At 41.4% G+C, this 12710-nt stretch overlaps 1 protein-coding gene across 2 annotated transcripts in view; it reads left to right on the forward strand.

Moving 5' to 3' along the window:
- The window catches only part of NMS (neuromedin S), a 20337-nt gene extending 14123 nt beyond the window's left edge, over positions 1-6214 (forward strand). Inside the window, exons 2-8 of one of the 2 annotated variants that reach the window (XM_017737183.1) lie at positions 118-173; positions 545-595; positions 1689-1748; positions 4112-4147; positions 4565-4606; positions 5579-5609; positions 6098-6214. In XM_017737183.1, coding sequence (XP_017592672.1) covers positions 118-173; positions 545-595; positions 1689-1748; positions 4112-4147; positions 4565-4606; positions 5579-5609; positions 6098-6114 — 293 coding nt within the window. In that variant the 3' untranslated portion in view covers positions 6115-6214. The remainder of the gene's footprint in view (positions 1-117; positions 174-544; positions 596-1688; positions 1749-4111; positions 4148-4564; positions 4607-5578; positions 5610-6097) is intronic. The other variant, XM_017737184.1, reaches the window with a different exon arrangement.
- The last annotated feature ends 6496 nt before the right edge of the window (positions 6215-12710 follow it).

Below are 12710 nucleotides of genomic sequence, written 5' to 3' on the forward strand. Positions count from 1 at the left end.
CCACGGGCGCGGGGGACCGCGAGAGACCCCGCGGAAAGGGTCGGCTCCTCTCGAGAGAGGAGCGCCGTCGGGGCTGGGCTCCGCGGCATCCCAACGCACCCGTGTCCCGTCCCGCAGGGTTCCCGCAGCCTTTCTCGCGCTACCGGGACGGTGTGGAGCTGCCCCAAAACCAGGTACGTCTGTCATTGTCGTCTGACAGCGATGCGCGGTGGAGAGGTAGGGTAGAGACGAGGAAGGTGGAAAACGACACTCGTCTTTGGCAGGGAAAAGAGGTAGGAAATCGGCAACGGAGTGGCAATGCCTTATTAAAAACCCTGGGGGAGATGGTAAAGAGAGGAGGGAGGCTGGCGCCCTGTGCCCTCCGCAGCGGCAGGTGGAACAGGTGCGGGCAGGGGTGTGGTGTGCAGCCGGGTGCAGAATAGGACACCTGGGTCAGCAAAAGCTGGACAGGCTAATAACGAGCCAGTCCCGACTTCCCGAGTGAAAACACAGGTCCGAAGGTATGATAGACTCACTGTTAATGTCTGTTCTTTACTTTTTAAAGCAACTGGCACTGTGTTTCAGTCAATGGATGGAAATGTCGGATCAGCCTCAGGTAATTTGACTCTGGTAGTGTGTTTGATCTGCTGAGACTCTCTCCTCCAGACATACTAATTGTCCTGTATAACCCGGAGCATCGATGCCTGCAGGTGGCACAGCCTCTGCCAGAGAGCCAGCAGCTCTGGAGAGCAGAGCTGGTTTGTTGGTGTATGTGCTCTCCTCCCAGTGAAGCTAATGCGGACCTAAAGGAAAGCACGGGTTTGTTTTTCCTTTCTTGCCATGCCAGTAGTAGCTAACACTGAAGCAAGAAGTGACGGACAGCTCTGCAGGAGTTAAAGGTCCTATGTGGTCCTGGCTCGGTGCTTGGTGGGTGGATGGGTTTTTTCTGGGGTGCTCAGAGGAGAGGGGAGCAAGGGGAAGTTTTCACAGATCACTTCTGCTGGCCCAGAGCTTACAAACACTTTAGAAGAAAAAATTAGTATGTGAAAGATCAGCTACACTGCATTTAATATCGAGCCCAAGGGTTATTTTCAAAGTAGGGAGAAAAATATTTGCAGGATCAGGAAGTATTTGGAAATTTTTAACATTTTGTGCTGATTTTTTCTGTCTGAAATCTTACAGTTTTGTGAACCAAGACTTGTAGAAAACTGTTCCCAGAGCCTGTTTTTGAGGTGTCTTACACCTCACTTCCTGTAGTTCTTACCTAATGTGATTGCATGCATAAGCAAATCCCTGTCCTGTGGCAATGACTATGGGACAGTAATTTCAGTATTCATGGTTAATGATTATACCATTGATTGACTGAAATGCTTGTAGGTGAAAATGAGCACAGATTAAACATGCCACAAACCAAAGCTATCCCTAGAACAATTAGCATAGAAAAATGTATTTTAAATGTGAGGTTGATTTAGATCTCTTTATAGCACCAGACTGTATTGACAACTGTTGTATTCTGCGTATTCTCCTCAAACAAGAGACTAATTTTTCAGCTCATAATAGCATCAGTAAGTTTTCCCCTGCTACAAGTGTTTTTAGTGAACTGTGCTCAATCTAAATTGATTCAGGATCAGAATCAAGCCTGTTTTCTATCAAACCATGTACACCACATTCTCCCAGTAAATATATTAAAGTATTGCTTGTTTTTTCAGATCTCCAGCACTGTTTTGGATCTCTGTTATTCCATATTCAACAGCATGCATAAAAATGAGGTAAGGGGCCATTGTTTCTTTTGTTTCAAAGCACCCCTTTCTTAAACTTAAAAAGCAACCACTCCACGATCAACTTTTTGACATTTCTCTCCAAACAATAATGTAGAATCTAATAGTGTGATGGTTTAAGAGATGTAGGAGAGTATATAAAATATTTTCTTCTTGTTAGTAGTTTGCTTGTAATTCTTAGTTACTTTAAATTATTTATATGAAATTGCTGTTTTTCACCAATTTAGAGCTCAAGAACCAAAACATGCACCTACAGTCAGAGTATTTTAACCTGACCCTCAGTTTTGAATAACACTGGGTTAAATATGCTTAAAAGATACATAACACTGGATCAATAGCATACCTTGTATCATGCTGAACATGGAGGTGTATGAATTGCTTTACTGATTTTAATACTCTATTTGAAATGGTCTTGGGGTTTCTTTGTGTTTCTGACTCAGATTAAAGAGATTAAGTTGAGGAGTTATTGAGTATAGTTCTTTTTTGTTAGTGCAGTCATATAAAGACCCACCTCAGTGTCAGTTCTGCTTTATATCACTATTTTATTATCACCACTTCATTAACAACCTTTTCCAGAAAATTCACTCACCCCCGAGTGTAAGCTAAAAAGCCAGTTTACTTGTGGAGGCTGAGTCCTCTGTTGTTTCAAAACAAGAGTAGATCCTGCAAGACAATAATAGAAAGTATTTTGAAATGCACTTCAATATCTCTTCTTGCCAGTGTCTTTGGCTTATTATAATTCCAAGCATGCTTTCCTGAAGCAGTAATAAAACTCTACAATACTGAAGCTGATAGTATAAAAAAATTCCAGCATTTCAGTCTTGAATGTCTAATAAATGTTTTTGAGTTCACTATTGACTCTTATGCCTCCACGACTTAGCCAATGAGGGAACATCCAGAATCATCTGGTAACTTTGAACAGAGTCCTATTCCTGGTTACTGTTTTAGTAACTAACTTTGCAAAAAATGGTGTCCTTAAGATTAGAAGCTGAATCTCATACAATAGCCTTTCAAAAAATATGAGCTACATGTCTGCAATATGATTTCTAGGTGTGGTCTGAGTAAAGCAGCAGATAAAGTAAATATGTGAAATATGGAAAAAGAACTATGTGAAGTTTTACCCAGCTGATCAAGTCTCATATTACATGAAGTTATACTTTCTTAGCCTACAAGGAATCTTGAGAATACACTACAAACATGAGTCTGTACGTAGTGAGTCCAAGGAAAAAGTTATGAAATCCTACTAATGGCAGCTGAACTTAAATTTCTACATTATCCTATATTTCTGTGAATAAAAAAATAATTATTTAGTCAGAGTTAGAGATTCTATAGAGAAGGTAGGTGGGGTTTCAAGAGAATGAATGAGGCCTCAGCACTGTGAAAGGTGAAGTCCATGGCAGTTTGGGCTTGAATGGGACTTGAACCCCACCTGGGGAATTTAAAATATTTTGTGAGAGCGAAGACTAACATCATCGTCTAATCTTTGGGTAAACCTTGTAGATGGTGCTTTCAAAGAAAGCAAAAAGAGCTATCTAAACCCATCTACATCACAATCACTTCACTGTGTGTTTGAAATTTCCATCCTAGAGTTGTTTAGAAGCTCAGTTTTTACCATATTTCTTCCACGTAGTAATCTCTCACCTGTTATAAATTAGTTAGGATAGTTGAAACTTCAGGCTAAGTCATGAGTCAATCTCTGTCTTTGCTTGGTATGTAATAATCATATCAGAACAAGGGTAGCATTCATATTGTCTCTGCACTAGTCTCCTCCTTTGCATACTTTAAAGCACCTTGATTGAGCAGGAGGGCTCCCAAACCATGGCTGCAGGTTTAGGGCTGCATTACATGTTGAACTTAGTCTGCTCACGTAAAGTCATGGGGAACATTTCTATTCCCTGAAGTAAGGCTGAGTAGAAAAATGAGCAATTTTCTGAAGAATAAAGAGTGCAGGGGAAGGCTTAAACCCAGCAATCTTTCCTGGGTTAAAACCAAGAGCAGTCTGAAAGGTGAAGAGCAGCCACATTTTAACAAGGTAAGAGCTATCAGTACAATTCTAGCCTGAGGAGTGGAGCTCCAGTCTAAGCTCTGCTTCACCCCCCAGAGCATGGCTGCACTTTGCTGTACAGCAAGGGAAGCCTGTTGAATGATGGTAATGAACAGAGTAACATTCCAGGCAAGACTCCACATTAATCTTTACAAAGATCAGTTTGCTGCTGTTCTTACATCAGTCTGTGATAAGTGTAAGGTTATCTCTCTTCTCACATGGAGTGTACCAACCTCATCAGTAATAGAGGGTCACTGTAACAAACCAAAACATGCCGGCATCTTGATTAACTTACAGTGTCCACTTGCAGGAATCACAGATTGCTTCTGCAAAGTTTACAAAGAAGGTACGTAAATGTGAAGACAAGCAGTGGCAGTAGCAGTGGCTAGGGAAGTATGTCCCTTTCCTTGTTTCTTTTGCTGCTTTTTTAAAGTCACCTTGTTTTTTTTCAGTGGTTGGGAAGTGATCTATGCTGACCCTGCTTATACCCGATGCGTAAAGCTTTCTTTTATATCTCTTCTAAACCCTGTGAATCTTTAATTATGGTAATTTATTATATTTACACTCGACACAATGTTCTTTAGGCATTAATTTTTAATCAGCATCCCAGATGAATGGGCATTGGGGACTATCAACATCTTGTTTGCATGCTGCTGAAAAAGGCCCCAAATTACCGATATTCTGATAGAAAGGTAAAATTTGGCAACGGATCTATGGAACTGAGTTTAAAGTATTTTGTCATTGTTTGTGTTTGATTTTACAGGACAGTCATGGAACTCTGGGGCGGCCTTTCTTCCTTTTCAGGGTATCTGAGTCTCTTCATTTTAAAGATTCTCAATAGCGGACATTGTTATATGTTCACAGATGAGCAGCTGTTTCACAAATTCTTGCTGCAGTTGTTTTGAAGAGAGGCCAAATATCCCTTGCTTGAAAGCTTAGGGAGCCATTTGCTCGAAAAGCTCTGGTTTGACTAAAATATGACAAGATAATGAGATCTGGGGTACTAATGGATTAAACACTTTTTTTTGTTTGAAGATACGCCTCTGCAAATGTTTTATCTTGAGCCAAATCATCCATGTGGCTTGTATCTCTGAGACTGTCAAGGTTCACTGATGCTAAATAAATTAGATCAAACATGTGCCTGAGCTGAGTGTCCACCTGGTTTGAGAGGTCTGGCAGGAAGTGAAGTCGCTGCGTAACGGTGAAAAGCCAAAGCAAAATGATCATCATTTCTGTCATGGTTTTCACCCATGGGCTTGCTGAGCTATGACATGGTCTAATACCCAATGTGCTGGTTTAGACACTCCCTGATTAACACCAAAGTAATTTTTAGGAATATCTTGAACACATTTTAAAAAATTTAAAATATTGTAAAGTAGGTCATGTCAGGTAACCAGAGTCCCAATTCAGCAGTAATTTATGTTTAATTCAAGTTATTTCAAGTGTGTCCATCCAGGTTCTTTCAGTGCTGGTATTTATATGCTCTTTCTTAGGTATGTGCCTATACTACCCCAATGAATTGAGACCCAAACCCTGAATGAGAATAATTAAAGCCAGAATGTTTAGGTTTTTGGGCAGAGGCTGAATGAAAATTCTCATATTCAAAGGCATAACCCACCCTGCATGGGTCCCCTGTAATTTGACATGTTGCTGTAAAGAAAATCTTACTACAGTCTTATACAGTCCTCTGTCTGCACGATGGGAATGTATTTTTGGTGTGCTTATAGGTCTGTAATCCATTACTTCTTTACAATCATCTAATTATTATATTTTTCAGCCTCGAAATGGAAGAACTATTGAAGGCAGTGGTAAGTAGGCAGCCAAAAGCATCATGAATTTCTTCTTCCTTTTCACTAATGATGATCCTCATGACGAAAGAAGGTCCTGAGAAGCATTATAAACCTAGTACCAATCTATGAAACACACATTTCATATGGCCACTGAGAGTTGTCTTGACAGAAACATGGGGTTTTTTCATGCTCACAGACTTAAGAGTACACACCCTTGACAAAGGGATGGTTTTCTTTGTCATGTTTCCATACTCTAAAAGAAGGTCAGCAGGGTTACAACATGGTAGAAAGAGAATTGTGTGAGGAGGGAGGATTCATGTTTGAGCAAAAATAACAGATTTGGGTGCTTATCTAAACTTTCAAGCATCTTAATCTTCTGGTATTAGAATCTGAAGCTATTTAACTTCTAACTTTGAGAAGAACCAGATGCACAGAACTCTGAGTACTAAGTCATATTCACATCAACATCTCAACATAAAAGATGATACTGTGTTAATTCATTTCAGAATACCGTGGAATATGAAGTTCATGGATTCATTTACCAACTCGATGACTTGGTTTACATAAAGGAAAGAGACTTCCCATTGCACTGGTTGTCTATTATGTGACGCAGTTGTCTGGAATTTGCTGTTCCATGTAATAAATTTGCAATCAGTAATTCTTTTTGTTGTCCTTTTTTTATTGAAGCCCATACCAGGCTTCCTTGGGCTATAGTGGAGCAGTGCCTGGTGCTAGCTGTAATCAAAGGAAATCAATGATCTCAATATCAACCATTTTCAAATCCAACAGTGAATTTTATAACATCTTCTTTAATATGGTCATAAATGATAAGCTTGTCCTTTTGACTAGGTAATATATTTCCCCATTATTTCAGAATAGGCATCCGGAACAGCACAATATTAAAATCATCATGGACATTTTAATGATTTATTTTGAGTAACTAAGTGCTTGAGTGTGATAATTGATGAAGCCAAAGCACTTTGAAAGAAGAGGAACAAGTACTGCTGCTACACACAGACATGATTTGATCAGATCATGTATTTTTTTCAGCTTTGCCTTACTGGCTATCATAAAGCACAAATGATGCACTTTGGAGAAATATTCTGAACATCTGCCCTTTTCTCCTGAAATCATGCTTTTAAAAATGTAGTGCAGCTGCTTGTGCTTGCACTGTATGGAGTGTTTTGGTACATGGAGACATTTATGGGCACAAAACTTCAAGTACTAAGCAGTTACTTCCTTAGGAAGAGAAGAACATAGTAAAATTGAGGGTCTAGGGATACAAATGAGGCTGCAATTCCTGAATGTACCATTGGTTTCCTGAAGCCCTCTGTTACCCCTCCTTCTCTTTGGCTACTGGGGCATAGTACCATTTCAGTTACACTGGCACAGCCACATGTGATTTGGATACACCTTTAAAAACAAACCCTGAGATACCTGCAATTTTGTTGTTTTGTGGGGTTTTATCTGGGCAAGTTCCCAATTTGGGCTGTGTTAACAGAAGTTTGGTTGGCAGATAGAGAGAAGTGAGGAGTTGTTCGGCAATTTTTGACTCCATCTAGAGTAGAGTGTTCAGTTTGGACCCTCACAATACAGGAAGGCCATGGAAAAACTGGAGGAAGGGCCTCCAAGGTGGTGAGAACTGCATCACCTACCCCTGAAGAGATGCAAAGGCAACTGGGCTGGTTCAGCCTGAAGGAGAGATGCCTTCAGGGGAATCTAATATACCCTCCAGTGCATATGAGGGTCATCAAGGAGACAAGCTAGGCTCCTTACAGTGTGGGGTGGGAGGACAAGTAGCAACAGGCATAAGTTGAAGCAAGAGCTGTTGAAATTTCCAGGCAGTGCAACCAGTTGTCCAGAGAGGACAGTCCTTGGAGATTTTCAAGACCAGAGTAGACAACAGCTGGTCTGAATTCCCACTTGGGACCAGACTAGAGACCTCCTGAAGTCCCTGCGAGCCTCAGTTATTCTGTGACATGAGTACAATATCATGCTATTTATTTCAGCCTCCAACAGGGTCAAGACCTGGCTGAATTACATCTCCTGGGCAGAGGGTGCTGGTGGGGTGGGGGGGGTTCCCAGGCAGGCTCCTCAGAGAATTGAGGCCTATTTGTGCCCTCATAGCACCCTGTTGCTGTTGTCAAATCCTGTAGGAAATTATTCACCCTTGGAATGGGATGCTGGCTCCTCTGGCTTCTCAGGTATCTGGAACCAGTTAGGATGTCCCTCTGGAAGGAACAACTAAGCCAAATAAAAGTGGTGGGGATGCACTCTGGAAATGCAAATAAATAAGAGATAATGACGCAAAAGCACTGCAATGGCACTTCTGGCTTGTTTCATGTCAGAGGCCAAATCTGAAAAGTATCAAGTTTTGCTCAGTTCTGCGTAAGTATTGGTACAGGTATTGGCTGGGATAGAGTTAATTGTCTTCACAGCAGCTTTTATGGTGCTGTGTTTTGGATCTGTGACCAAAACAGTGTTGATAACACAGGGATATTTTAGCTATTGCTGAGCAGGACTTGCACAAGACCTGTTTCCCACCCCACCAGTGGGGCGGCTGGGGGTGCACAAAGAGTTGGGAGGTGACAGAGCTGGGACAGCTGACCCAACTGCCAAAGGGATATCCCACACTATAAGCTGTCATTCTCTGCAATAAAAATTTGGGAGGAGAAAAGGACATCCCCCCCCCTTTGGAGTGATGGTGTTTGCCTTCCCAAGTCACAGTTAGGCATGATGGAGCCTGGCTTTCCTGGGGATGGCTGAACACCTGGATGCCCATCAGTGAGACATGGTGAATTTTGTTCTGCTTTGCTTTTACCTATTAAATTGCCTTCATCTCAGCCCACAGCTTTGCTCACTTTTACCCTTTCAATTCTCTCCCCAACCTTTGGGGAAAGTAAACAAGCTGGCTGGGGTTAAACCACAGCAGTACTGCACCACAGGCAACTCATGCTGTGCTCTCACAGTCAGCAATGGCTTTCTTCACCCTCAACAGGTTTCAAGAATAACATCTATTTGGGCCTTGAAACTTAAATAAGATTGATAAATAGGTGGTAATTTGCAGGTGAGAACCTATCAGGCTCCTCAGCCATCTGTAGTAACTGGCTCCTCCATAAACACAGAAGAGCTCTTCTTCATTACTCAGTGGAAATCTTTGCTCCCTGGAGCAATGCAAATGTCACCTGTGAAACAAGAGAAATTAATAATATAGAAATGCAAAGGTCATCTCTGGCTTGAAACTTTCTGAATATCTCACTTCAAAACCCACGGCAGAAATTCAGGAGCGCAGACACAGGTGACAACAACAATTAGAAGCACAGAAATATTTCTGCAAGAAAAAGAGGTGAAAGCTCAGTTCTCACTGTCAGACAAAGAGACAAATCAAGAGTTTCATGACAAGGTATACAAAGTAATGAGTGTGTTTAGAAGAGTAAATTGGGGCCTATCCATCCTCTTGTAATAAAAAGCATCAAGAAGGCACAGTCAATTACACTGAGAGGCAACATATTTCAGCTGCAAAGGGGAATTTTTTTGTAGCACTTAATCAACTCCTGAAACCAGTTGCCACAGCTTAGAGCATGTGGTTACGAACAGCTCAGAGGACTCTTGGAAAGGCAGGAATGGTCAGGAGCGCACACCTTCGTGCCTCCTAACTTGACTTGAAAAATCACTTCAGGCTGGCCTAGGACCTTAAAAGCCTGGCCTGCTGGAGCTGGGCTCAGGAAGGCACTGCTCAGCAGAGCGCACAGCAAGGGACCTGGAAATGCACTCACCTGTGGGGGAGTGAGTGCTGCCTGGCCTCATGACATGCTGCTCACCAAAGAGACAGAGCACGAAGCACAAGAGGAAAACCTTCTTGGTGTTTTACTTCCCTCTCTCTGGTCCCTTCGTGATCTTGTGCCTTGGACAGCCTCACTCCCTTCTCAGCTCCCACAGGGAAGTGCTCACTTACTGAATCTTCAGGTAACTGCAAGCTGGGAGGGATGGCAATGCTGCAGGACAGAGTCAGCATTCAGAATGATCTTGGCAAAGATGCATATGGAAAAAAATATGTACAGCTCACTGGGGATGAAAGGAAGTGATTACACATAGTGAAGAATAATCAATTGCAGCTTTGCAGCAAAGGGGATGGGTAACTGTAGAGAGTCAAATACCATAGTGTTGAGGAGAACACAAAAATACAACAGGGAATGAATAAGAAACTGTAGAGACTGTCACAGGGGAGGTGTTGCATTACTGAATATAGGTAAGGCTTCATGTACAGAGCAATACAGGAGAAGAAAGGGGAACCACCAGCAAAGAGGAAAGGCAGAGGTCAAGGAAAGTTGGAACTCTGAAGTGGGATTGATTTTCAAGAAGGAAAGTATGAGGAGGGGAATGATAAAATGCTTCATTTTAAGCTCACCATTCCTGTAGGCATTCATCAATGCCCGTGTTTACTTATTTGCTGGGATCTTAGAGTCAAGCAGTGATTCCAGGATATCTACTGGTTTCTTATGTGGAAATCACTCTTAAGACAGATTTACCTGTTCCAGACAGCTCACACATTGCAATTGCCATCCCTCTACCTTATTAAACAGGGTAGAAACATATCTTTGACTGGGCTGGAGTGCATAAACTGCACTCCAGTTTATGCACTCCTATAGATATATAGATATATAGATATATAGATATATAGATATATAGATATATAGATATATAGATATATAGATATATAGATCTATCACTCTGATAGATTTCTCCACTGAACAACTAGAAGGAGCTACTAAGTCTCCTTCAGTCACTTCTGGATCTACTTTTTCCAGTGTACAAAACCAAAAATATAACTGATCTTATAGCAGGATTCACCACCTAAAATTTTGACATTTCTCTTGTGCAAAGAACCTTGCACACCAAACACCATCTCTCTATTAGCCTTCAACCTGCTAAGAGATCAATACAGGTAGACTGAATGACAACATAAGGCAAACTTGAAAGAAAAGTATTTTGCATATCTTTACTACAAAGCGTCTGCACCCAGGGGTTACCACACAGCAGTCCAGATAGTACTTGCTGGATTACTGCACTGAAAGATGCGTACACAAGTACAGGCTTCTGGAGTACAGTTATCTAAATATTAACCAGAAAAATACCTAAATATGGACTAGAACTTCCAAAAGAAAATGCAAAAATGTGCAACGCACATGAACCGACCTCAGAGCACCCACAGGTAATCATGTGTGATCCATCAGAAAAGAAGCAAAATTCAGGAGCCTCATTCAGCACAGCACCAAGGTCATATTTCCTCTCATGACCCTGGCATGAACTGATGTGCCACAGCCACCTACATACACCGCTGCACAGCTTGGCCTCTCCAGGGACTTCACCAGAGACACTGCTACGAGAAAAAAACACCAAAAATAGCTTTTGCTATGACTCAGTAGTCTTATACTACATCTTTTCCTTCATTTTCACAGCTCTGTGTAGTCTGCATAGTTCCACAGACCATGTATAGTCTCAGATTACAACCCAAATTCACTACACTGTGACTTTCACGAGAGCAGCAGTTGACTTCCAGGACAAGTGTTTAGGAATTGCAATATTTAGACTGGTCAGCAGAGGGCAATGCCAGGATCAAATTTGGGGTGTTCAAAGCAGATGCACTCCGGGCCCTACCCCTCTCCACCGTGCGCTGAGCTTGACCAGTTCAGGTAGTGAATGAGTTCAGACCTTGTACTCACCAAGACAAGAATCTCTGAGGCCATAACTTGGGATGCTTCCTCTCCTTACAGAGAAAGTGAAGGTGACAGAAGATATCAAGCCTATAAACACACAAATCTCAATGCAGAGTGAACTACAAGCACTCTGCACAACTAAGACATCCATCAACAGCATCCAGTCCTCTAGACAGATAAAAGAAGAGTTTTTCCAGGCATCATTTCACCTCCATGCTTCCATCTGCCCACCACTTCACTGAATTGTGGAGCACCATGTACACGCATTTTCTAATGGGTGTTATTGAAGACATCTGTTTTCCTTGAGAGACACTGGTGCCATGACATAACTGAGTTAGGAAAGTAACATCACATCAAGATAAATGTGTTTTGCAGCATAGGTAACAAGAGAGTTGCCAGAGGAGCTGTGTTTTGAATGGTTGTTTTCTTTTTTTGCTTCGATTTGCAACTAAGTCACATACCGGCCTCAGCTACAGGTGATTGAGCCAAGTTGAAACCTATAGCATGAGACATGACAGAACTAGTCACGTGCAAAAGTACCATGCACTTAATGTCTCATTTTGTCACAGTAAATGAGCACTTTGGTGATCAACAGAACAGGCAAACTTATTTCTATTAGATTTGTAGTTTGAAGAGGATCTCCTATACTGTATTACATGAAAGAAAGTTTTTAATCACAATTTCATTAGAATCACCTGGGGTATGATTTCCATACTACAGTTTCCATGCTTCCAAGCACTTCATTGAAGAAGGGCTTTCCTGTGGGTATGAAGCTAAACATCTACACTACTAAGATGACACCTTTATCTTTCCCCTTTGTGAAAAAAGGGTATAGTTACTTAGCCTCAAAAGTTTTGCTGTGATACTCTGTGCATTTCTGTTCAAAATCATTCAGAGGGCTTATTAATCAAGCTGGATATAACCCCAACTTTCCAAGGAAGCCAAATATTGATGATCTGGATATTTGTCTGAACTTGTTCCCAATGCCTATGGTTAGAACGAATAATGATATTAATGACCATGATAGACTAGTAATATTTTTTGAGAGTTTACCTTATGATCAAATAAGAGAATTTATCCTCGAAAAAAACTTGTTTTCTGATTACATGAATGCAACATTATTTATCAGTTTAATTAGTGCTACTCTAGTAAATGTTTAAGTGCTTCTCAGCATGTTTTGCAAAACTGGGTGCCAAAACTGAGTTCTGCATTTTTCCCCTCTCAGACTCGCAACACCTCTAAGCAAAAAAAACTAAATAAACCCCCAAAAAACCACAAAACAAAAACCCCCAACTTTTCTTATTGTTCTATCCCCAGGTTTCTGAGGATCTATAATTTCACTGCTGATGTGTTTTAAGGCAGCAGTGAAGTGCCATAACTGTGTTTATTTCCTCTTCAGCAG

Source organism: Corvus brachyrhynchos, unplaced genomic scaffold (genome assembly GCF_000691975.1).
Source record: "Corvus brachyrhynchos isolate BGI_N302 unplaced genomic scaffold, ASM69197v1 scaffold83, whole genome shotgun sequence".
NCBI lineage: Eukaryota > Metazoa > Chordata > Aves > Passeriformes > Corvidae > Corvus > Corvus brachyrhynchos.